Source organism: Phoxinus phoxinus (assembly GCF_949152265.1).
Source record: "Phoxinus phoxinus genome assembly, chromosome: 2".
Classification (NCBI taxonomy): domain Eukaryota; kingdom Metazoa; phylum Chordata; class Actinopteri; order Cypriniformes; family Leuciscidae; genus Phoxinus; species Phoxinus phoxinus.
In genome coordinates this window covers 21,637,763-21,662,577 of record NC_136877.1, presented here as the reverse complement: position 1 = coordinate 21,662,577, position 24,815 = coordinate 21,637,763, and the positions used below count along the sequence as shown (strand labels likewise).

The window sequence follows — 24,815 nt, the reverse complement described above, 5'->3', positions numbered from 1 at the left end:
AAAGGATAATGAACTGTGAGGAATTAAAAACAAACACCACTCCCATCTACCCTGTTGAGTGCTCACCAACACAAAAGCAAAAAATACATCTTATGCCACATACCAGTTGCTGTTTAGAGCTGGAGATCTGCACTCCATTAAACATCAAAAGCAGTATTTGATCACATCTTCGTGTGCTTTATCAGACGTTTTATATTGTAAAACCAGACCGTTACATTCAAGAACGAGAACACTGAGGAAAAAGGCACTCATTTGGTTTTTCATTTGGTTTTTCATTTTCATATGTTTGAGTTCATTTAAAAATACATTTACAAATTATGTAAAACAATTTCATAGACATTAAAAAAAATGAATAAAATGTTGCTAAAACCCATTACAGTAAAAGACCAAATTAGGCGATAAAATCAGGCACATAATAAAACATTCTGCTAAAATGGAGCAAATGCTTTTCTCCATATTGCTGAATTAATAAAGTCTGTCTGCAAGGGGCATCGTACCCACTCTGGCCCCTCCCCCCCTGCGTCCTCTCTTCGCAGGAGTCCTTTCGTCCTCTGTGCCACTGATGAGCTTTCGTTTCCCAGAAGGCCCTGGGTTTCTCGGGCTGTTGCTGGAGCTGCGGGTAGGTGTCCCTGCTCCACTTGAGTTCATTCTGCGTCTCCGCTTTCCTTCTACCAGGTTATCTGAGGACAAAATGACACACAAACGCCAAATGTAACAACACTGGTGCTTTTTCAGAGTGTGCTAGAAAGAGATTTGTCAAAGTGTGGCTATGGATGAGTTAGTAAATTGCAAGAATTTCATTATATGGTAACCCTTTACATTAAGCTTCATTAGTTAATATTAGTTCATGTAAACTATATATAACTATATAGACTCATTACATGAGCATAGATGATTATGGCTTACAGCTTATGAAAACCTTTTCACAATATTTTAATTTTGAATTTGGGGTTTTCATAAGCTGTAAGCCATAATCATCAAAATTATAACAAATGAAGGCTTGAAATATCTCACTTTGCATGTAATGAGTCTATATAATATATTAGTTTCACCTTTTAAGTTGAATTACTGAAATAAATTAACTTTTGCACGATATTCTAATTTGTCACTTTTAATAAATTCTATTCTGTTTGTGTCCAGAACAGTCCAACTGAAGACTCACCAAGGCTGATATCCGATGCCATGGTTTGGGGTGTAGATGGTTCGTAGGGCCCCAGTCCATACTGCTCCCTCAGGCGGCTGCCCTGCTCCATGCTGAGAATCACGGATGTTCTGCTGTACCACTTACTCTGACCATCTTTCTCCACACAGTAAAGGAACTCTGAGTCTTGAGTCTTATGACCTTTCACCAAACCTGATCACCAGAGGCACAGAAAAGCACAGGCAAATAAAGATTGCGGTAGGAAGTAGAGGTGTGAATCTTCACTTGCCACACGATTACGAATCAGAGCGCAACGATTTGATTGTAAAGTGATTCTCGATGCATCAAAAGGCATCTTTTCCTCCAAGTCTTTTATTAATAATAATAATTATATTAATAATCAAAATATTATAGTTAGTATTTAGTTATTTTTGTTATTTTATCTTTGTTATTAAAAACACAATATAAGAAATAAACTAATGTAATTACCAGTGCTTTACATTTTTTCATATTATATCCATTTAACAGACGCATTCAAGTAAGAAATAATACAGAATTTGAATATTCAAATCAAAAAGTCACTGCATAGTCTTTTGTGTATTAATTATAAATAAATGTTTTATTATCAAAGCTACAGTTATTTGGTCAAGAGCAGTGAGTGATTCCCTCTTTTCTTTGTTTGATTAACATTAATGACAGACAGATTAAGGTTTATAATGTTACACATAAGATATTCAATGGCAGACAAACAAAAATAAGGATGGATGGCATAACAGAAAAAGAAAGAGAGACAGACAGACAAAGATAGAGGGACATAGATGGACAGAAAGATAGATGGCCAAAAATAGACAAAAATAGAAAGACAAGATAGAACGACAGACAGTCAGAGAGATATGTAGACAACGGACAGAGGAGCTGTCCAATCAACTGTTAGTATGCAAGTCTATTGCTGACATCACAGTTTCAAGCGAGACACGCCGCTGATAGAGCTGCCACCTGCATCATATAAATCTCCTGTCTGGGTACATTCTGGCTTCCCAATACGTTACAACATCAGGCCAGAACTGCATTGCCACAAAGGTTTATCAATTGCACGTGTTTTTAAGCCTTGCCAATTAAAACATTCAACCGCACATTTCGGCACACGGAATGCCGTGTCTCAGACAGCGCGTGAATACTAAATTGGGTTCATTTTCATGCCTGTCTTCGCGAGCATCCTAGTAAACAGAGCTGGTTGTGTCTCAAGTGTACATAAACCGTCGAGAAAGACAAAGCATGTGTATCACTGTACTGGATCCGTGCATTAGGTCTTAAAGTGGCAGCAGCCTAATATTCCTGCTGCCGGTTTTAATGTCAATTAAACAAGACAAAGAAAAAAGAAAAATTCACCCTCTGCTATGACTAAATAACTTTTGTGACTTTAAAGCTGCCGTCGGCAAGTCTGGCAGATTGAGTGGACTTAGACAAAATTTTGAATGTTTACAACTCTCATGCCCCTCCCCCACTACCAACGAGCACCCGCCCATCGTCAGTGCGTGTGTACCTGATTTTCTGTGAACATGTCCGTCTTCAGCATCGATCAACACCATAGACTCGGAGGTAGGCTGCCCTGGCTAATCTATCCATAGATAGCAATAACCGAGGAATTGGAAGCTTGTTATTAGATTTTCTCTCTGCCATCCCGCTTCGTACAATCTTCAGGCGAACTTCAGGCGTGTCGTGTGCATGTGATATTGTAACGTCCGCGTCTGCGCGAGGGAGGGGGATCTGTGATTTGTGCACGACCTGTGATTGACAGTCAGATCTCGCACCCCCCTGCGCTGATTAGACCCGATGATCCGGGAGCGGTGGATTTTTGCAAAACAAAATAACACGCTCCAGGTGGAGTTAGAAGCTCAGGTTTTTTTCTAAAACCACCTTATTTATGTTGTTCTGTCGGATTATAGTGTCAATTTAGCTGAATTTGATCAAAAAAATGTTGCCGACGGCAGCTTTAATAAAGATTAATCTATATTTAATTTATACAGGGTTATTTTACATTTGATTACTGTACCTGAAAACTACTGTTAGACCTATCTGAAAAACCTGAAAATTTAGTATATGAATACATAATGGTATAAATGTAATGGTTCATAATAATTTTTAGTCCTACCGATATTGAAGTACTCCTCTTCTGTCAAGGCGGTGACCTCCGTCTCCAGAGGAATGGGGTCGCAGAGCAAGATGTCCTTTCCTTGTACTTCACACTCCTGGTTGTCATCGAATAGAAGGCGGAAATGGTTCTCTCCCAGGTCTCGAGTGATACTCCCGGAATAGAAATAAGAGTTGGATGACCACTTGGCCAGCACACGCAACCCAACAAAACTGCTGGACCCAGTGCTGTTGTCCGGGGAGGGGGTGCTGAGAGAATCAGAGTGGCTCGTAGCACTGGGCTCTACTGGGCTGCCAGGCGCTTGGGCATGTCTTTGGGCAAAGGGCTCCTCTTCTGAGGATGATGCACCCTGGCCATGGGCACCACCTCTCTGCCCTGTCCTGCCACCTCTGAGAGTCAGTATTAGCAGGGGATGGAGAGAGCAATAAAAAGAGAAAATTGTGACACCATGAGCATCACAACATCCATTAAATATGTAAACTAACAGAGCGCATGTCTATGATCCACAAAGGAAGAGCTAAGTTAATACTACTATCTGAGACATTTGAGTGGAAAAAGAGCAAGAGTCATGCAAGATGATTAAAAACAGTGGTTTTATGAAGTGGCTATAAATTAGTGGCTAACTGTTGGTACAAACAGTGTCTTGGACCCTGGCAGCCTACCCAGGAGCACCTCACCTGGACAGCGGGCCGCGGGAAGGAGGCCTTCCTCGCCGGGCACGGCCACGGGGGCTCAGCTGGGTGGTGACCCGAGACCCCCGTGCATCCGTCACCTCTGACCCCACCACCACAGTGTGGGTCCTCGGCTGCTGCCGCCCGCCCCACCTGGGGTTCAAACACACACAAGGAGAGGATGCGCTCAGCTGAAACGCCCTCAACCAAATGTGTATGGGAGCAGCAGCCACGAGGCGGTACTAAAACCATAGCGTGTCTGTCTAATAACAAGAAAGTGTGAACATGCTTGAAGGAAACATTCTGACAATCACATGCATGCAAGACATTCTACGCAACTACTGCCCTACAAGTGTGACCGTTTCCGAGACTGGTGTGTTAACCGCAGAGTGTTAGTAACAGAAACGGAAACGGAACAACTTCTTACCGGCCAGATTTGGCCCCTCGGCTGGCGGGCATGAGGAAATCTGGCATTCTGATGGGGCCCAAGCCCCCGCTGCTTATCCCACTGGAGCTGTGGTGTGACGGGGCCTTTGAGGAGAGTGAACTGACATCAGCCAGGTCTCCTGATGTCATTGAGCTTCCTGTGCGGGATGGGGAGATGTCATTATCTATGACGCAGCGGTCCACCACAGGTTCCTCTGACTCCTTGGAGAAAACATACAGTAGAGGTTTGTTTAACAGCCTAATCTGTCCTTAAGATCTTTGTCAATGTTTTTTTTTTTTTCATTTTCAAAGTCATTCATAGGACTGACTATTTTTCTCATTAAAAATGTTTACCCCCTAAAGAAATAAAAATAAATTCTCAAATATGTTTAATATCATATTTGATATTAATATCATATCAGATATTAATATCATATCAATATGACTCATGATATTTTCTAATTATTTTCAAATGTAAGAATTGGAGCGGCACGATTAATCATTAAAAGATCGCAATCTCGATTCAAATACCCAAGCAATCTCATTTTAAAAAAATGGCAACAATTCGCCTGGGCCTATTAAACCTTTGATTTGAATTGTCTGGTGTGATTTTGTCAGTGTTTGTGCTGCCGCTGACCCAGAGAAAGCAGTCATCATGTATAGCTATGAAACAGCTTCACAGTCTTTGCAACCACACAGTATCGTTATTTCTGTGTCACAAAAAAAAAATCATATTATCACAGAAGTACTTTATAGTTCAGATATAAACACGGTTGTCTATGGAACAGAACTATATATTCATACAGTATATGTTCATACTATATAGAATGTACTTTTTTAGCGGTTGTGGAGTAATTACTTATTCAAAATAAATACCTCCTCAAGAGACTCAAGAGACATCCTCAAGAGGATGCAGCAAGTCATTAAATCATTAATTCAAGAGATTTGTTCAAAAATACTGATTCATCCAGTAATGAAACCAGTGCAGTATTTATGAGTGAGTCATTAAATCATTAATTCAAAAGGTTTTTTAGTTCTAAATAAGTCATTCAGATTTATTAAACATTTTAAACAGACAGCTGCAATTAACATTTTCTCAGAACCTCTAGTAAATTATATTTTACTTTGTTACGTTGTCTGTTCGGAATCTTGGGAGAATCGTGATCTCTGTTTAAAGCAAACAAATCGTGATTCTGAATTTATCCAGAATCGTGCAGCTCTATTAAGAATTAAGTTAAGAATATTTTGTATTCCCAAAACATTTCTTAAGAATAAACTATTAGAAACTAATCTTTTTTTTTAAAGATTGTTCTAAAGACGAAACTTAAGAAGATTTGGAATTCCTGAAAAGAATAAGAATGTTCATAACATTGATTGTAAATAACCTCTTATAATTAGGGTAACATCCAACTTGTATTTGAAACAACCGCATAATTTAAACATTTTCCTTTTAGGACAATAGGGGTGTCACGATTCTCCAAATCCTCGATTCGATTACATTTTCGATTCTAAGGTCACAGTTCGATTCGATTCTCGGTTTTTACTCTTTTTTTTTTTTTTAAAGCACAAGTTGCTATGCCATTTTTAGACCAAACTTTTATGCATAATATCTGACCTTTGTTCGCAATGTACCACACTACATTGTCAAATTTAAAACATTTATTAAGAACATAATGTAACAATACTTCTTCAGTCAATTGGAAACTTAAGCAAAATAACCTGCGATCTAGTTTCTCTTTTGTAACTGCAGTCTTCTTCACAGAAGATGACATTCAAGTTCACAACAAAACAAACAAACAAACAAACAAACAGTTTAACAGATAAATCTATGCGTCGCGCAGAGCCACGTCTTTAAAATTCTAACACTTTATTCTCTGAGTGTACACACACACACACACACACACACACACACACACACACACCGGCGGCGCCATTCGCCGTCTCTGTCCGCGGCGCCCAGCAACGGCTCAGGACCTTGTTCAAAATGAATCCTGCCGCGCCAGAGAGCGCTATTCACATAGTTTTATATTACATTTATTATAAATTAATACATTTTATATAGGCTACATTTATTTGTCTCAAATCGTCGTTATGACTTTGCAGCAATATACATGTTTTAGCCTACATTCATTTACAGAAATCAGCTGGTTGAATGAAAATTGCTGATGTTATCGGATTTTCAGGATACATTCAGTTAACGGACGCTCTCTGAGATAGAGATAAAGTGCAGACTAAGCAACGTTGTACAGTAGCCTCATAACATAGACATGATCTTAATTCCATAATGTCCTTAAACACAATATTGCAGGCCACATGAAAGTGCGCGTCCGGTGTACGATACCTCGAGTTGTCATAGACGCGCCGCGGCGCTTCTCGACCGGTGTGTGAGATACCTTGAGTTGTCAAAGACTGCGCTTCTCGTCCGGTGTGTACGATACCTCGAGTTGTCATAGACGCGCCGCGGCGCTTCTCGACCGGTGTGTGAGATACCTTGAGTTGTCAAAGACTGCGCTTCTCGTCCGGTGTGTGCGATACCTCGAGTTGTCATAGACGCGGCGCTTATCGTCGGGTGTGCGGCCCCCAGAGGAGGTTGACTCGCAGCATTTCAACACGCGTTTTTTTCTGCTTGACAAGCCGACCGAACGTGACATGGGGGCGTGGCAGCATCGACGATTCCATTTTTTAATTCGATGATCGAGATTGTGACTTAATTTCGATCGATTTCGATTTAAAATCGAAATCGTGACACCCTTATAGGACAAAAATGTAAAAACAAAGCATTACAAAATAAAACTAGCTACATGTATATTACTCTTACTAGGGATGTGCATGAGTACTTTGAATTTACACCAATGGTCGCAAACAATGGGTCTCATTTACTAAGCATGTGTACACACAAATTTGTGTGTGAAATGTGCGTACGAACGATTAAAAAAAAAACAAAAAAAAACAACAATCACGATTCACCAAAAATGTCGTAATAAAATGTATTCACAATGAATGAAAAAATATAGGAACTGAAACCACACATACGCAAAAACCACTTAATTTAGACGGCCTTGTAATCGGGTTAAGAAGTGATTTCATCCAAACACGACTATTATATTGTTATGTTATGTTGCATTACAACATAGTTGTATTAAATAATCCATATATAAAATTATTAAATAATACAATTTAATTTAATCTTACATACATTTCATCATATACAGTTAAAGAGAAAGAAATGCTGCATCTGTATAAAAGGTGTTTATTGTGAGAACTGGTGATTGTCACACTTTCATATGGCGAAAGCGCGTCTGCAAACAGCAGCAAGTTTGACGAGAGTGACGAAAGGCTGTACGGAAAGCCCTTATATGGAGATGTTTTGGACGGTTTATGCAAATGATTAACCTTGTGCTCATTTAGAATGTACTCCTAATTCACTAACATCAGAATGATGTTAAGAACAAATTTATGTGCGTACGAACATGTTGTGAATTAGGTGAATTTTTGTGAGAAGTTCTCCTGCGAGTAAAAATACGAAATAATCCACGCAATTATTAGTGAATGAGAACCAATGATTGGTCATGATTATGGTGACTTTTTACTGAATACATTTTTTTTTGGCAGCATTTAGCACAGAGCGCAAATACTAAGGATGCCTTTCCTCTAGTAGCACACACAAAGATGCTGGACACATTCACTCAATGAACACAACAGACCACTACATCTTGAGACAAGCTCTTTTAAAATAAAGAATTAAAATACAAGGCACATTAAAAAAACATAACGGGAACCGCTGAACTCCAATCAAGCTGGAAATAGTGTGTATAGTTATCGTTATTATGGTACAAAAAAAATTCTTAAGAAAATATTTAAGAACCTCTTACATTTTTCTTATTAACCTCTTACGAGGATCTGGAGAGATTTACATAAAGAAAATTATTTTCTCTAGATCAGTTCAGATTTAACCAAGGCAATGCATCTTACCTGGGTAACCTTGCGGTCAACTTCTCTGCCATCTTCATAGTAGACATCTGTAATGGTGCGAGTGACCGTTGTTCGAACTTCCTGGATGGTGCGAACATGTCTGCGCAATGAGGGACCTGAATGGGTTCTGGTGGGTGTGCTTGGTTCCCCCTATAAGAGTGAGATCAAACTTAAAGATACATCTAAAAAGCTACATCCTTATTTAATAATGTACTATTTAATAATACTGGATTTCTTAGAAGCTATGACAATGTACAGGATTGTGCACGTTTACAAAAAAACATTATAACCATTTAGAGAAGACTTTTACCCTTCCAGACAGGTTATGTGGTCCAGACAGATCAAAACTAGTTTGTTGAGACACAGCTTTCTGACAAACCAAAAGAGACAAAGGAGAAAAATATAACATATGACACATTAGGGGTGTGCAAAAAAATCGATTCACAGAAGAATCTAGATTCTCATTTGCAACGATTCAGAATCGATCTGAAATGTCCAAGAATCGATTTAATAAATAAATAAAATCAGCTGGCTGTTCGCCTCTATTTTTGTAACTAGCCTGGGACGTCACCACGCAGCCGGTTTTTGAACGTGAGCGGCAAATCACTAAAACAAAGAGGAAGCAAATATGGATGAGAGGGAGATCTTTCGTTCCTACCAAAACATTAGTTCCGAGAAAAAATAATTAATTGCACAGTTTAACCATCATAGAGTGAAAGCGTATCATTTTGCATGTGTTTTTAAGTCCTGTCAGTTTAACAGGGCATTTATGCCCTTGACAGGGCATAAATGAACGAGAGAGCCCCGGCCGCGCGCGCGCACTCACCCGAGCGCTGTCTGCTCTCTCTCTCTCCCTCGCGCATATTAATCAAAATCAATTAATACGATGGTGTCGGGAAAAAAACTCTCCAGTGATGAAATGTTTTCTGTGTTGACAAATCTTGTGCGATATCCTAAACTGCCGAATGCATTGCTTGTTTTTTCTGTTTACATTTCATTGTGAATGCTGCTACGTCAGAGCGGCCAAAGTGTCAACAAGATTCCCCGTACTTTTTGACAAGCGTCCTTGACAGGGCGAGATATATCCAGCTGCAGACCCGCAGCACCACCAGTTTCAGAACCCCAGCGCCAGAACCCCAGCGCCAGAACCGGAAGTGAGGGGCGGAGTTATTTACAATGAGACAAGCATGTAAACGATGACAGAATTTTCACTAATTTGAAGAATGTTAACCCTTTCACACGTAAGTTTAAAATATTCTAATTGACCCCCCCAGCGTGAGTTTTTCAAGGCGACCGTTATTTCGAATCTGTCACTTTATGGTTTCCATGGTGACGCGTCACTGCTTGTCACGTGACACAGCGCAACCACAACACAGCGCTGAATGAATGATGATCTGCTTTTATGTAATTTTTCCTTTTTTATTCTAAATATTCATTACTTTAACTTACATATTTGTTGAGTCTCTTTTCTGTCTCTGCTTACTGAAAAAGGTGTATACATTGTATAAGCTACCAATACCATTGACTAAACATTGGGGATTAGTCTACAATAACTACACATTAATTTAATATATATTCCTTCTGGAGATTCCCGAATGTTTTGTTCAAATATTTGACTTGCTGTATCCACATTATAATAGATATATGATCTACAGATGTACACTACTCTGCATTGTGAAAAGCCAGTGTCAAGGTCCAGCACACTTCTGAATGATTGGTGACAGTTTTCATAATTAATTTAACAATGGTATGTGTCACTTTACAATAGTTTGTGGCATTTTCTCTCATGCTAGTTTACAATTATTTGAAATACCTGATTGGTATGTGTCAATTTGTGGTGCACAAACAACATACTCCTGCTTGTAGTAAGTTACCACTTTAATAAGAACATTTTACTAAAATAGCTAAATAGTTTCTATATTCTTGTGTAGTTACAAATGACAGCTTAACTGTCCTATATACAAATAGAAATAAATGTGTTATCATAACAACTGTATTTACAATATGTAGGTAAATACATTGTAAAAATTATTATAAAAAAAAGAACCATAGTAAATATAAATGCATACAACGGACCACGATATTAAAAATATGGTGAAGCCCAATGTTTCTGTACCTTAATGTATCATTATAACATACGTATAAAGTATGACGTTTCGTGTGTAATAAAAGTATACCGTTTCGTGTCTAAGCAAATTACGCTCCAAAACGCGTTACTCGGTTTAGAACGTAAGCTCACTTCCGGTTCTGGCGCTGGTGTTAGAACGTAAGCTCCGCCCCCTTACTTCCGGTTCTGGCGCTGGGGTTCTGAAACTGGTGGTGCTGCGGGTCTGCAGCTGGATACTATAGGACAGGGCGGCCGTAGCTTTTTTGCAGCTCAAGTCGGCGGCGGTGTGAACGTACAGTCAGCCGCCAGCTGCAGACCAACGCACACTGCAGTGCTTCACGAAACTCCCTGCCAACTCCGAGAGGGCAAAAAAAAAAATAACAACTCGGTCTATCGCTGCTTCATCGCCAGGTAGCTCAGGGGTACTATTTTTCATTTTGAAAGAAGCACTTTATTTTCATAACTTGTCATTCTTTAAGTTACTGAGTCTGACTGAGAAATATAGATGTTTTTTTGTCTTCACCGGTTGTGTTCTACATGATATTTGTGGTAAACTGCAACTTTCCTGGGAAATGCATCTTTTTTCAACCATTTTGTATTATAAAGAAGCACTTTATTTTTGTTGCAACTTATTTTATAGCTAGCTACTAATGAATAGCAATTGAGAACCAGACAATGTTTTTTATAAAAGGCACTTCCCTGAGAATTGAACTTATTAAATGTGAAAAAAACACTTTAATGTCTCTGTTTGTCATTCTGTATAGCAAAGCAGATGAGAGTAGATCATGATCAGAAACCCGATTAGAAATCATTATGGATAAAATCGAATCGTTTTGAATCGAAAATCGATTTTGAATCGAATCGTGGCCTCAAGAATCGGAATCGAATTGAATCGTGAGATGGTAAAAGATTCCCATCCCTATGACACATATTAAAGTGCTTTATCATTAAATGTATCCTACAATAACCAACCATTTTCTTACTTTGCTGGGTGGGCTTGTAGTCGAGCTAATGTCCACACTAGTTTGCTGTGACACGGCTCTCAGTCGGACAGGTGTTCGAGGTTTATCAGAAGTGCTGAGGACCTCTTGTTCCTTGGCAGGGGAGGACAGATCACTGACCAGAGGTTCAGAGTTTGCTCCCGTGCCACCAGGATGCAGAGATACAGCTTCAGTGACTCGGCCGGAGGCTCTGCTGCCCGCTGTCTCTTTTGGGCAGTTGGGAGACAGTCCCGAGTCATTAGTGTTGGTGGGACTGAACAGTTGGCTTGGTTGCCTGTTGGAGAAGTGGAAAGAAAAGCAAGTGAAGGCCAAAGTAAATTTGTTTAATACAGAGCAAATGACTTTAATCATAATGTTTCACTTAGCGATAGACGAGAACATATTGACTTATAAGCGACTTGCACAATAATATGGCTACCCAAAAAAAACAACATTTGCAATTCTTCATGATAAAAAAAAGCTGTTTGCTGTGCTTGTTTGTAGGGCTGCACAATTTGACCAAAATGATTATACATCAATATGACTATAAAATAATAATGAAAATATATAATAATTATTATTATTACAAATTAAATTGCTTTTGTAATATTTCACAGTAAAATATAGTAGAGAATTTAAGACTGTACAATTACAATACTGATATTTATGGCTGTCTTCATTTTTTTCGTTTTCAAACGTTAAACCATCAAGCTTTACAAGCTTGGGAAGGTGTTTTTTTGTACCACCTGCAACCCAAACTCTCAGATGCAGAGATAGAGTTTGTGTAGAGCAGCATTTACTGCAAACCGAGCTGCTCTGAGACACTGAAAACAAAGGATCATGAGCGTCTTGTGTAAAAGAACACAGTGCTGCACTTCACTCTGAAAAACGCAGCACATTTATTTATTTATTTATACCATGGTCTGTCTGAATACTCGATTCTGATTGGCTAGAAGGTGTGCAATAAAACTGTTTAATGCACAGGTATTTCCGAGTCAGTTTAATCACCATTCTATATTAATGCGCTGTTTTCATTGAAGAGCACACACACAAAAACATTCAGGAGTACAGAAACTTAACACTGCCCTGTGACTTTTAGTAATAAAATAGCTTAGCTACTGAATCGCTACATTATATTTCTCAGCGAATGTTACATCGCTATTCTGAAGTAATTAAACTCACAGCTTTGTTAATGGAGAGAGAAGCTGAATAGACGCAGGTACATATTTCTCTCTCTCTCGCTCTAATTCATTCATTCAAATAAATGTAATCGTATGCACTACTTTATCTCTGTGTCTGATTCTGATGAAAATAACTTCATTGTTACCCTTTAGGTCAAACAATGCACTGCAAACTTCAATAACAGCTTTAATTTGTCAATGCTGGCAAATGACCATGGTATAAGCTCCGCTACGGGTCGAGCGGTTCTTTACCTCCACGTCGTGCTATGGGATAATCCACAGCTACCCGTGGATTATCCCATACTTAATTAAATCGCCGCTTTTGCAATTAAAAGGCAATATCATGATATCAGTTAATGGTGCAGGCTTACACAATAACGTAATGATAATGTTCAAATCAACTGATGGTTTCTTAACAAGAATCTAAGATCACCAGATGAACATCTTAAGGAACACAGGCCAAAGAAAAAGGACAAAACAAAACAAAAAGCATCCTAACTTTGAGCAGTGGAAATGAGTCATGCTCTTTTGCACGGATCTTTACAGCCCTGGCCAGGCAGGAGTGCCACTATCAAACCTACTTTAAGTTCCTAAAGATATCCAACACCAGGGGAAAGCTATTTATAACCTCAACAAAAAAAGAATTCAAGGTCAGTTGTGCCAAAGACTATTCCTATGCAGAGTCTAGAGACTTGAGAAAGGGCTTTATGCTTACACTGTTTAGGAGCACAAATACCCCTCCAACAGCAGCACTGATCTCCTTATGAACATCTGATCGACACATATGTTCATTACACTCTCACTATTGATCATTTTCATTAGTAAGTAACAAACATTATTTAATGCTTAACATATAATACTTGGTACTAGCATAGCTTGCTAATGAATATTAGCAACAGTATGACTTATTTTTTTGGCTGAAACGGGGACGTAAACTCATCAGGAGTGACATCTCCCTAAAATGGGAGAACATTTTTAAATATAAGCCTTAAATTATGATTTACTGTCCATTTTAGCATGAGGCCACAAGGACTCTACATTATATAGCTCAATTACTACACTAATAATTGATTATTATTATACTGTTTTATTTGAATAAATTATAAACATTAAATAACTTTATAAAATATATTACTATGATAATACTACTGTAAAATAAATTTACTATTTAATATTTATATCCAGAATTATTTTACGGAACAGTAAAATTAAAATACAAATATTCATGGCTGTCTTGTTTTCCCCCCCCTAATGTTTAACCATTAAACTACAGACCGTCAGATAGACATTATAGCTTATCTACTGTTGACAACAGATTTATAAACGATTTCATTGCATTGCAAGCATTATCTGCAAACTGAAAACACAAGCTCATGAGCTACCAGCGCGGTGCTTCACCCATTATATTTTTGACAACACAAAAGGCATGGTTCTCATTTGATTCCCTGTGACTCCTCGTAGACCCCCACTCTCAATTTAAAATGATCTATTTTACAATATGTATTGATGCACTATGCCTTAAATTCACACTGAGTATCACAACATTATAATTAACAGGGCTTTCTACACTGCACAAAACATCCATTAGGGATTAATAACAACAACAATATTCTGATGGTATAACATGTTTTGATCAGTGGTCAGATGTCACTCGCACAGTGCATCAAAATCATTTTTTGCATTCGCACACCATAATTTTCAGTCACAAATGCTCATTGTAAAGCTTTGTGAGAGCATATAATTCATAATACCTGGCAAGCCAGCATGACACTACTTTGTACTGCATAAACAACTCTTATCTCGAATGAACAGCAAGAGGGGATTTAAAAGTGACATTATTCTCATTTCAGAGTGGTCCAGTACCTGAGGGGAGGATCACTGGACTCTGCATGATCCTCTGCCTGGACCTGCCTGTGGGCCTCCCGAACACGACTAAACACAGAAGGACTAAACGACAGAAAGAGAAAGAAAAAAAAAACAGGGAAATATCCCATATCATGAACAACAATGAACACTCAAATCTGCAGTTTTTCCAGTATTTTAATGAAATGAAGCCCAGTGTCGAGGCATTACTAAGGATCTGCACTGCGAATGTGTTAAAAAGATTAAAACAGTGAATCAGTAGCTGTGAGTGACAGCCGAAAAATGAATACATCCCACTGATAAGCTTCTGCATAGCAACCACTGCAGGTTACCTGGTTACAGCCATGGCAACAGTGGTAGCCTTGGAGACGGATCCTTCCTCATCTGTTAATGGTGGTTCTGGGGAAGCATTAAAATCAAGCTTAATGGGTTAAGCTGTAGACCACTTAAAAAAAGAACCAGTATTTACTGACTTAACTACATCAAAAATACATTAGAATTAATTCATTACATCTGAACAGTATATAACTATGATTTATATAATAAAAACAAAAGCATAATAAAATGAAAGATAAAAATGATCTTTTCATGTAATATATTGTATATATAATCAACAAAATAATATAAAAATAAATGAAATACAAATAAAAGATTATATATTATAATAAAATAGTTTATATATTATAAATGATATATTTGTATATTTGTTTTAATTTTTTAAAACCGTTAAATAATGTTCAGATGTAATTAATTATGTTATAAATAACAGAAACCAAAATATATCATTATACATACACAAATTATATTTTATTATAATATACGTTTTGTCTTATATTTTATATTGTTATGTTATAAAATAAGCAAATATAAATTAATATAAAACAATATACTTAAAATTCATAATTAAATAATGATAATAATGTGCTTTTGGTTTGAGAAGTAGAGGTGTGCAATATTGACAAAAAATTATATCTCCATATTTTCTGGGATTTTATCAATAATGATAATTAGACAATATTTTGCTGAGTGTGTTTATTGTGTCGGTACCTTGACAGGTGTACACTGCCGTGGACAGCTGAATCTTTTTTGTTTGTAAAGTTTGTGGTGGTTAGTTCGCAACAGTGAAAGAAATGATCTTTTCCAATCTACTTCATCCAAAGTTTTAAATAGATTTTTACCTTTTATGGGCTTTTTTTTAACCTGATTAAATGTAACCATAAACTTGTGTCAAATTCTTACATTTAATCAATAAATTCAATTAGAATAATAAAGAGTCCTACTACTACTACTACTAATAAAACACTGTTGTTACCAATCAAATGAAATAAGTATCAACAAAATTCATCTTTGCAATGCAGAAGAAATACAGAAGCTGCATCTGAAGTGTCATTTAGATGCATTTACACAGACTGTTTAATGCAGCTCAGAGGGGACATGAATGCTTTTAACCAGCAGTTACAAATACCTAAATAATGTTTTGAGGTTTTAAACATAAAACGTTGAATATTTATATTTTTAAATGAATTGTAATGATTTGTAAAAAATGAAGATACTTTAAATGTGAAATTAAAACCACCAGTAGGTGGCAAGCAGCAAGTCACTGTTAATGATTGAATCACTGAGTTTTAACTATAGCTTTACGATTAATTGTTAAAAGATCGCGATCTCGATTCAAACACCCACACGATCTTATTTCTAAATGACAACTAGTCCGCTTTCTCTATTACCATGGCTGTTTCGCGTCAAGCATCAGCGGAGCGTGTGCAGCGTGAGTCGCCGTCCATGTTAATGAATGAGAGGGTCGGCAATCACGCTTCCGACGTGAACACTCATTCATTGATATGGGCTCCGCTGACGCGTGTGACGTGAAACAGGCTTTAAACCAAAGACTTTAGGGACTTTAACCTTTGAGCGCGCAATTATCCCACTGCAACATTCAAATCTGTGTTCAAGCTGCCGCTGATCTAGAGAGAGCATCTGCCATGTAAATGTACAGTCTGAGGAGCTTCACAAACAGTCTTTTCGCCGCCTTGTGTTGCTTAGAGACGCAAAACAGGCCTGTGGCTTTGTTTGGAACTATTTTCGGTGGCGAAATAGAGCAAAAACAGGCAATATTGTGTCTACAGTCACTGAATGTTGTCCTATTGTTTATTGAACTGTAGTATAAAACCAATATAGCATTTGTAATCTGAAAAAACTAGCACTCTTTGTGTGATATTAACTATATTAAAGACAGCCAAACACATCCGCCAAACATAAAAATAGTGCAATGGAATGCAAAAACCTGTAAAGTACTACTACTATATATTTGAAAATTGTGTTTGCATGATGGTGACAGGTTGAAAGGTGCCGTTATTTTATGTTTTTACAAAACCTTGCTGTAATAATAGCCTAATACTGGAGTTATTTATTGGTATTCCTTTTTGGCTAAGAAATATTTAGCAGTTTTTTTATTTTATATTATTTCTGAGTATATAGGATATGTTTAAGATAAGTTTGTACAATATGTGCCTTCATATTTCATGCATATTTTCTGCAAAGTTATTTAACAAATAAGTAATTTGTTTTACATTTACACCACGTTGATCACTTCAGGTGTGGTGCACTTGGAATAGAAAGTGTACCCAAATCGTTAACAAAGAGAATGTCACTTGAATCATATTTCAGTTACGTGTTTAAGTCGACTAGTTAAACATTAAAATAATCGAAATTGTGAATCGGTTAACCGTTCTGATTTTTTTTTTTTTTTGCCATATCCCCCAGCCCTAGTGAAAATGTCAATGTGTCTGGAAATAACATATAAAAACAACAAAAAACGGCTTTTACTTTGCAGGCTGAAATGTTCTGAGCCCGAGCTGCCCTCCTCCACCGGGGTCACCAGTTTCATCCTGAGACTCAGTTTCCCATCTTGCTCCACTGCAGCTGGCTCTTCACCCTCTCTGCTCTCCTCTACCGAAATCTCACTGGCTGCCATTGTCGTCTCCCTGGTAACGTCTGCCTCTGACGGCTCTGAGAACGAGGTCATCTCTGCAAAACACCAAAAGGGCACCGAGAAAACGAAAACACAACAAGAACACGGAAGTTAAGAGGGAGGGCTGTGCAGCATCAGCTCAGCATACTGATGTTTAAACACATCTATCCAAATGTTATGCAACGAAAAGAAGGGGACACCCACCAATAGGAGTGCTGTGCCTCGGTGTCTTTTTCAGCTGACTAATCTGTGGAGGAGTTGCACTCACTGCCGGGCGGATCAGCTCACCCTCTTTGGGCAATGTAAAGTGAAACGGAAGCTCTGGACAGGAAAAAAAAGGAAAAGAAAACAGCAAGTTGGATTTCCTGAAGACAGGTTACATAATCAGCAGGGAGAATAGATCATTTGTTTGCAGCTTAATCCCACCTCCCGAGCTGTCGCTCAGACTTTTGTTGGAGGCATTATCAGAGTTCACTTTGTGCTGTCCTGAATCGCTGGGCTTTGTGCTCTGGGACTTAGTTCTCTCAAGCTGTAAAGGTGAAACCTCAGCAGATCCCACTGGCTGAGACCCTGAGATCTTTGCCACGGCCTCACGTTTGTCCTGCACGGAGCCTCTCACAGGTTGCGAGGAGCTTATGAACGGCTGTGACCTCCCAACCTTTACTTTCTCCTGAGAGACCCTCTGGCTCTCTTCAAGCACCATGACGCTGAAGGAGTCCTCTTTGCTGGTGGAGTGCTGATCTCTGCTGGGTACACACTGGGACGTCGTCTCCTTCTCCTTTTCTCCATTCTCCTCCTCCATGGGTTCTGGAGAAAGCACCTCACTCGGAGACAAAGCCAGGTTGATTCCAGTGTCATCACCCTTCACAGTCTTCTGGATCTCACCTTCATCCATCCGCTCCTCCACTTCAGTATTTCTAACACTGTCTGTAGTAACACTGTGGCTATGTGTCATGGGTTGACTGAGTCTCTTGCTTTGACTAGCATGTTCTTTTTCATTCTCTGTGTTCTTTTGGGACGACACAGTCAAGACTGACTGAGACGGAGACTGTTGGGGGACAGGAACAGGGGTTGCAGGTCTATCAGCTGATGGCGAGACTTGAGAAGAGCCAGCGGCTGTGGTTTTACTTGTCTGCGGTAAGTTAGGGGTGTCTGAAACACAGTCTGCACCGACAGAAAGCTGGGACGGAGTCGCACCTGGAGTAGCACTTATATTCTGGTTCCCTACATTAACAGCCTGTGAGAGCTTTTGAGAGGGGATACAGTCTTCGTTTTTTTCAGGTAAAGCACTTGTACTTTTTGAGTCAGGCACCTTGGAAAGACTTTGAGAATTTGATGTTTTTCCGGGATCAGCGTCCATACCGTTCTTGCTTGCAGTTTGGGAAAGGTGTTTAGGGACTGAGTTACTCTTGTCAGCATCAGCAGATTCTTCCTCTTCCTCAATCTGTGTGGCTTGGCTATCCTCCTCCACAACGAACAACTGTGTCTTCTGAGTAAAACTGCTGTTTTCACTGTCGAGTTGCAACTGAAAGCACCCGGTACCCTCAGAGGGTTGTGCAACGTTGCTTGAAGACTTTTTTAGCTGCTCCGCTGGGCCGCTCTGCTTGGGCGACGCTGACTCGGTTGCTGATGGGCTGTTTTGGTGAGACAATTTCCTCTTTGAGCTCTCAGTCCCTTGACTATTGTTTCCAGGCTCAAGACTTGGAGTGGAAATAAACACGTCCTACATTGAGAAGACATGGAAAGTATATTGTAAAAAAAAGAATGTGCAAGAGATATTTAATTGAAACTTCACAGACTAAACACAAAGTTAAGGTGCGGTCATATTAATGAAATGTCTGTAAAATAGGTCCATTGTCTACGGTCAAAAGCATAGATGTGTAAAGCACAGCTCACAAATCCACATGACCAACTTGAACCCCAACTGTGTGGGGGAAACTTTCGTCCTCACTGCGAAATTCCAATTGTGTGGATTTCTATTGAATGGCTGGATTTCACCACAAAATTAGCCAAACAACGGTCAGTGCGACCGTACCTTTAGTCTGAATAATTGATGCTTACATGTGAGAATTCAGGCTGGCTGGGGACAGAGAGACTTTTCTCCAGAACAAATCCAGGGGTATTCTGAGACACTGGAGTGGAGGCAGTGGGTTGTGGTTTGGGGCAAGGGTCCGTGTCCATCGGCTCCTCCTCTCTGCCTTGTGGCTGGTCATCAGGGGGGGCTGATGTGTCCATTGGGGATTCAGCAGCTTCATTATCATCTAAATGGAATAATTTAGGAATGCATTTAAAAAAAACATTTTCATCACATAAGCCTTATCTGTATGTGAAAAACACTTACTTTGCTCTTTTTCTGTGGGTGAATTGGGGACAATGTAAGGTGTTTGGCTTAAATGGTCCTGAGTGGCAGCCACAAAGTCAACCGATTGCCTGTTAAGGAAAATGGGCAATTACTGAATACCATAATTCACTTTTTTTCTTTCACTGTACATATAGAAAAGTGAGATTATGTAGCATGTATGCTATATCAGACATTAGAATATCATGTCATTAATCAATACTCTTTAAATAGCAGATTCTTAATTTTACCCTCCAACCAAAAAAATTATTATCAATAAATCATGCTAAGATTAAGCACTTACTGTGAAAGACTCTCCTGTACAAGTGTGCCCTGTCCAGACAGATGAAGCAAGCGAAGACTTTGTGCAGGTGTGGATGTTGGAAAGTGTTCTTTGTCAAGCTCTGAAACGCTGCTGTCTGCCTTGGTGCCTGTTATAATAATAATAATAATTCATTACATTTATATAGCGCTTTTCTCGACACTCAAAGCACTTTACATAGAAGGGGAAATCTCCTCAACCACCACCAATGTGCAGCATCCACCTGGATGATGCGACGGCAGCCATATTGCGCCAGAACGCCCACCACACACCAGCTTACTGGTGGAGAGGAGACAGAGTGATGAAGCCAATTAGTATATATATATATATATATATATATATATATATATATATATATATATATATATATATATATGGGGATGATTAGGAGGCCATGATGGACAGAGGCCACTGGGCAAATTTGGCCAGGGTGCCAGGGTTACACCCCTACTCTTTCAAAAGACATCCTGGGATCTTTAATGACCACAGAGAGTCAGGACCTCAGTTTAACGTCTCATCCGAAGGACGGCGCTCTTTTGTCAGTATAGTGTCCCCGTCACTACACTGGGGCATTAGGACCCACACAGACCACAGGGTGAGCGCCCCCTGCTGGCCTCACTAACACCTCTACCAGCAGCAACCTGGTTTTCTCAGGAGGTCTCCCATCCAAGTACTAACCAGGCTCAACCCTGCTTAGCTTCAGTGGGCAACCAGTCTTGGGCTACAGGGTTATATGGCTGCTGGCTAAATCGTGTTATAGTGAACACGATCCAACAATAAACAAAACAAAAACCAGAATTAAGCAAGAACACATAATGAAAACAGAACATTTTATAATTTGAGTCTACACACCATTTCTCTCCTTTTCAAACATGTCATCCTGAGAGGAGACAAGCACGTCTTCATCTTCTTCATCTTCTTGACTGTCAGGTAATTGAGAGTGCAATATAGCCTGAATACTGAGCTTTCTGCTTTCCCCGTCCCGAGGCTTCGAAGGACAGCTTGAACTGACCTCTGACCTACAATATCATCAGGAAAATTAGAAAATGTCCAACTGAAAAACACGGGCAAGTTATCATTAGTTAGAACTGCACAATCATGGGGGGGGGGTCCCTTTATATTTTCCAGACTGCTTACAACTTGCCCAGACTTACTGAAAACTAATTTAAAGCTTCTGATTCAGCAATGCATTAATGCGCACAACAAACAAGTGTTGATACTCTCACAATTAGTTCATCACAGAAGCCATAATCATAATCTTGCTTGTTTTCGATTAATTGTGCAGCAGTGCTGCTTTTGAAAATAAACTCTTGCCCTGCAGAATTTCCATCCTGATTGGATGATGTCCTTTCTGAACTCTTCAATCCACCTGACAAAGAAAATTAAAAGAACCCATTAAAACAAAAACGGTGACTAATGGGCAGCAGATCAAGTGGTTGCAGCAAAATTTAAACATACATTGGCTGGCTGGCTTCTGAACGTCTTTTTGACATGCAGGAGCTCCATCCCGCTCATCTTCCTCAAAGACACCCTGGCTCTCCGACAGCTCCAAAAGACCGAACTGAGACATCTCTGTGATCATATCAACACAATCATTAATTTATTCTGCCAAGGCAGCAGAGTAACGTTACTCTGACGTTAATGGCCATGGTGACACTAACCTGAAACATGCTAAAACTAAAACCATTAAAATAAAGTAATAAAATGTAAATATTAGATAAAAAACATAACTTTAAAAAATGAAAATTATAAATGTCGCCCTGGTAACAAACTTTAATAAGTTAAAGTACTAGAATTACTAAAACTATAACTGAAATAAAAAATTAATTAAATTAATATCTTTTAAAAAACTCATAAAGCACAAACAAATTACTAAAACTTAAACTACAATTAAAGTGAAAACTGTATACACAAATAAACTAAAAAATAATTATAATAGTATACAAATAAAACTAAAATAACACTGCCATGCATACATTGTTTGACATCTTACCATGCGCTTCTGTACAGTGTGTGGTGGAGTTCGCCTCAGACTCCATGTGCTCTGTAACACTTCCGCATGAACAATTACAAACACAGATAGCAGAAAAAACAAACATTAAAGATTTGTAGTTTAAAAGTTAGGAAACGTTTCCTATTTGTAGTTAGGAAAATTTTAAAACTTCATATTTTTAGTACCTTTTTGAAATAGGAACAGAGCAAACTTCAAGAACTTGACTATGCTCTGTAGCTGCTGGACCCAGGTTAGACTGCAAATTGTCTGAAACAAATCAAAAACCCTTTGTCAGTATTTATTGTAAACAAATAATAATTTAACGGTTTGGTCCATGAAGTACTAAACTTACCCGAGTGGGCTGTATTGTCACTCTCATCAATCGGACTGTCAGTTTGTAAATGACTTTTAGTAGGAGAAGAAATCAGCTCCTGCAAAGACATGGTGACTCACTATCAACTTTCAGAGTTTTTATGAAAAATAATAAACTTAGATCACACTATGGCCTGTGATGCCTTACCAGCACTGGGCTTTGTGAAGTGGGCTGCAGGTTAGAGAGGCGACGGGCGAGCAGGGCACAGTAGCTGGTGTCAGGATCGTCCTCCAAGGCCACACTGTCAGGCTGGGAGTCCTCTACTATGAGGCAGGGGTTTTCTGTCTGAGGAAAACTTGAATCAAGATCACCCTCACCAGGATCCATAAGGATGGGACAGGGTTAGCAGATGTCTACATACACAGAGATTAAAGAGGAGGGTTAGAACATAGAGATGACTTCAAATTAAACTGACTGAAAGAAGTAAATATGACTTCCTAATTTAAGCTAGATAGGGTCATGTGTTTGTATATTAACTTCATAAATTACTATCATTGTTATTAATAGAAGCAACTCAACTTTTAGCAAGAGAAAAGTTGGTAATGTGTTTCTTAAAGGGACAGTTTGCCCAAAAATGAATATTTTGTTATCATTCACTCACCCTCAAGTTGTTCCAAATAAGTTTCTTTTTTTTTCTGTTAAACACAAAATAATATATTTTGAAGAATGATGGTAACCAGACAGTAGCTATTGACTTCTGTAGTATTTTTTCCTACTATGGAAGTCAATAGCTAACTGTCTGCATGGTTACTATCATTCTTCAAAATATCTTATTTTGTGTACCTGTGTGTAAACTCATACAGGTTTAGAACAACATGAGGGTAAGTAAATGATGAAAGAATTTTCTTTTTTTTATTTAAATAATAACCCTTTAATGATTTTGTGAAATTGTTTTTAAAGTTTCAAATACTTTAAAAAACAAAGCAGAAAGACAAAAAAATATATGATCCTCTTTGTCAAAATATGAAGTAATTCAGTACCTTCCTTTGTTTTGGTCATGAATCAGTTTAATTTAAAATCTTACTTTTTTTGTGCCTGGTCACGTGATGTAAACATGGCGGCGCCCTTAAGGGGGCGAGTCGCTCCACGTATAATAAAACAGCTTTTATTTAGAGAATGTGTGCATGAAGTCACCCCATGAGAGTGTACGGCATTTTGACGATATTTCCAAAGTATTGTTTTTTATATCAGTATGATTAGCAAATAGCAAAAACATGATTAGTCTGCACATTAAGGTGTTTTGAGTGTTTAATATAGAGTACTTTCGTGTGTCTTAGACGCTTAAAAGTTACCAATGTATTTTACAAACAAACAATATTTTTTTATTATAGAAGTAAGAAGATCTAATTAAGATCTTTAATCGCTTGATTTCCTGCCTGTATGCACGAAACGTCGACATAACCCCAAACAAAGTATAAAGTCGATGCAAACAATTTCAAGAGTAACGTTAGGCTAAATGCAAGATATCAACGCAAAACTACTAACGATACGATTTACTAAAGGAACGCCAGGAAATGCACTAACGATTTACTAAAACTCAAATCGACACACACGTGGATTAATTACACAGCGCATTTTCCCATTAAAAGCCTCTCCACAGCTTTTTCATGGAGATGCATGCAGCATGAACCTAGCACAGCAGGCATTGCAGCTGAAGCCTGAAAAGAAAGCGGAAGAAAATTGTGATCTTACTGGTTGGATCCCTGGTAGGTGTTAATCCATCTCAGCGAACCGGTAACATGTTACAGGGGCATGCATATACAGTACTTCTGTATACTTTTAGCAGCCTAACCTTAGCGAAAGCTTTTACTTCGCGGCAAAAACCCTGCAGGAATAGTCGCCGTTGATTGGATACAAAAGTTCTTGTCTCAACCGAACGGCTAGAATACCTGTTTTGATTGGCTGAGAGAGAAGCTTGAGGCGGGGTTTTGTAGTCTGACTACAGATAAGAAGAAGCTGGAATTGCGCAGATGTTTAAAGGCCTCATGGATTCTCATCGTGTTTGATTGACCAATGCCCAGCTTCAAAGTCCTTAAGTTAAGAAAAACTTGGCTATAATTGTAAGAGTATTATTAAGGGGCTTTGTTGCAACATCAGTCATTTACCCGACCGCCATTGATACATTGCAAGACAATACATCAAAACACGCCCACTAAAAGCAGTCCCATTAAAACACAAATATCAACATATGACCTACAAGAACTTAATCAGTGGCTATGATAATTAGCTACATATATTGTAACAATAATAAGCTATCTTGAGTGGTTTGATTCAATTCAAAAGTTTATAAATTGCGTCATTTGATCTGAGACATCAGCTTTAAAC

At 38.6% G+C, this 24,815-nt stretch overlaps 1 protein-coding gene across 3 annotated transcripts in view; it reads right to left on the bottom strand.

Annotated features, from left to right (window-relative positions):
* tp53bp1 (tumor protein p53 binding protein, 1) overlaps nucleotides 1–24,815 on the bottom strand; it is a 31,445-nt gene that overhangs the window by 5,275 nt on the left and 1,355 nt on the right. The window contains exons 1-24 of one of the 3 annotated variants that reach the window (XM_079595351.1): nucleotides 24,183–24,630; nucleotides 22,638–22,843; nucleotides 22,470–22,548; nucleotides 22,303–22,384; nucleotides 22,118–22,176; nucleotides 21,583–21,696; nucleotides 21,439–21,493; nucleotides 20,977–21,143; nucleotides 20,107–20,233; nucleotides 19,806–19,894; nucleotides 19,526–19,725; nucleotides 17,891–19,187; nucleotides 17,669–17,785; nucleotides 17,320–17,520; nucleotides 14,826–14,892; nucleotides 14,494–14,577; nucleotides 11,453–11,744; nucleotides 8,673–8,732; nucleotides 8,363–8,512; nucleotides 4,392–4,612; nucleotides 3,971–4,117; nucleotides 3,294–3,682; nucleotides 1,163–1,354; nucleotides 498–680 (exon numbers count right to left, since the gene is read on the bottom strand). In XM_079595351.1, coding sequence (XP_079451477.1) covers nucleotides 498–680; nucleotides 1,163–1,354; nucleotides 3,294–3,682; nucleotides 3,971–4,117; nucleotides 4,392–4,612; nucleotides 8,363–8,512; nucleotides 8,673–8,732; nucleotides 11,453–11,744; nucleotides 14,494–14,577; nucleotides 14,826–14,892; nucleotides 17,320–17,520; nucleotides 17,669–17,785; nucleotides 17,891–19,187; nucleotides 19,526–19,725; nucleotides 19,806–19,894; nucleotides 20,107–20,233; nucleotides 20,977–21,143; nucleotides 21,439–21,493; nucleotides 21,583–21,696; nucleotides 22,118–22,176; nucleotides 22,303–22,384; nucleotides 22,470–22,548; nucleotides 22,638–22,817 — 4,552 coding nt within the window. In that variant the 5' untranslated portion in view covers nucleotides 22,818–22,843; nucleotides 24,183–24,630. Of the gene's footprint in view, nucleotides 1–497; nucleotides 681–1,162; nucleotides 1,355–3,293; nucleotides 3,683–3,970; nucleotides 4,118–4,391; nucleotides 4,613–8,362; nucleotides 8,513–8,672; nucleotides 8,733–11,452; nucleotides 11,745–14,493; nucleotides 14,578–14,825; nucleotides 14,893–17,319; nucleotides 17,521–17,668; nucleotides 17,786–17,890; nucleotides 19,188–19,525; nucleotides 19,726–19,805; nucleotides 19,895–20,106; nucleotides 20,234–20,976; nucleotides 21,144–21,438; nucleotides 21,494–21,582; nucleotides 21,697–22,117; nucleotides 22,177–22,302; nucleotides 22,385–22,469; nucleotides 22,549–22,637; nucleotides 22,844–24,182; nucleotides 24,631–24,815 lie in introns of those variants that run through there. The other 2 variants (XM_079595352.1, XM_079595353.1) reach the window with 2 other exon arrangements.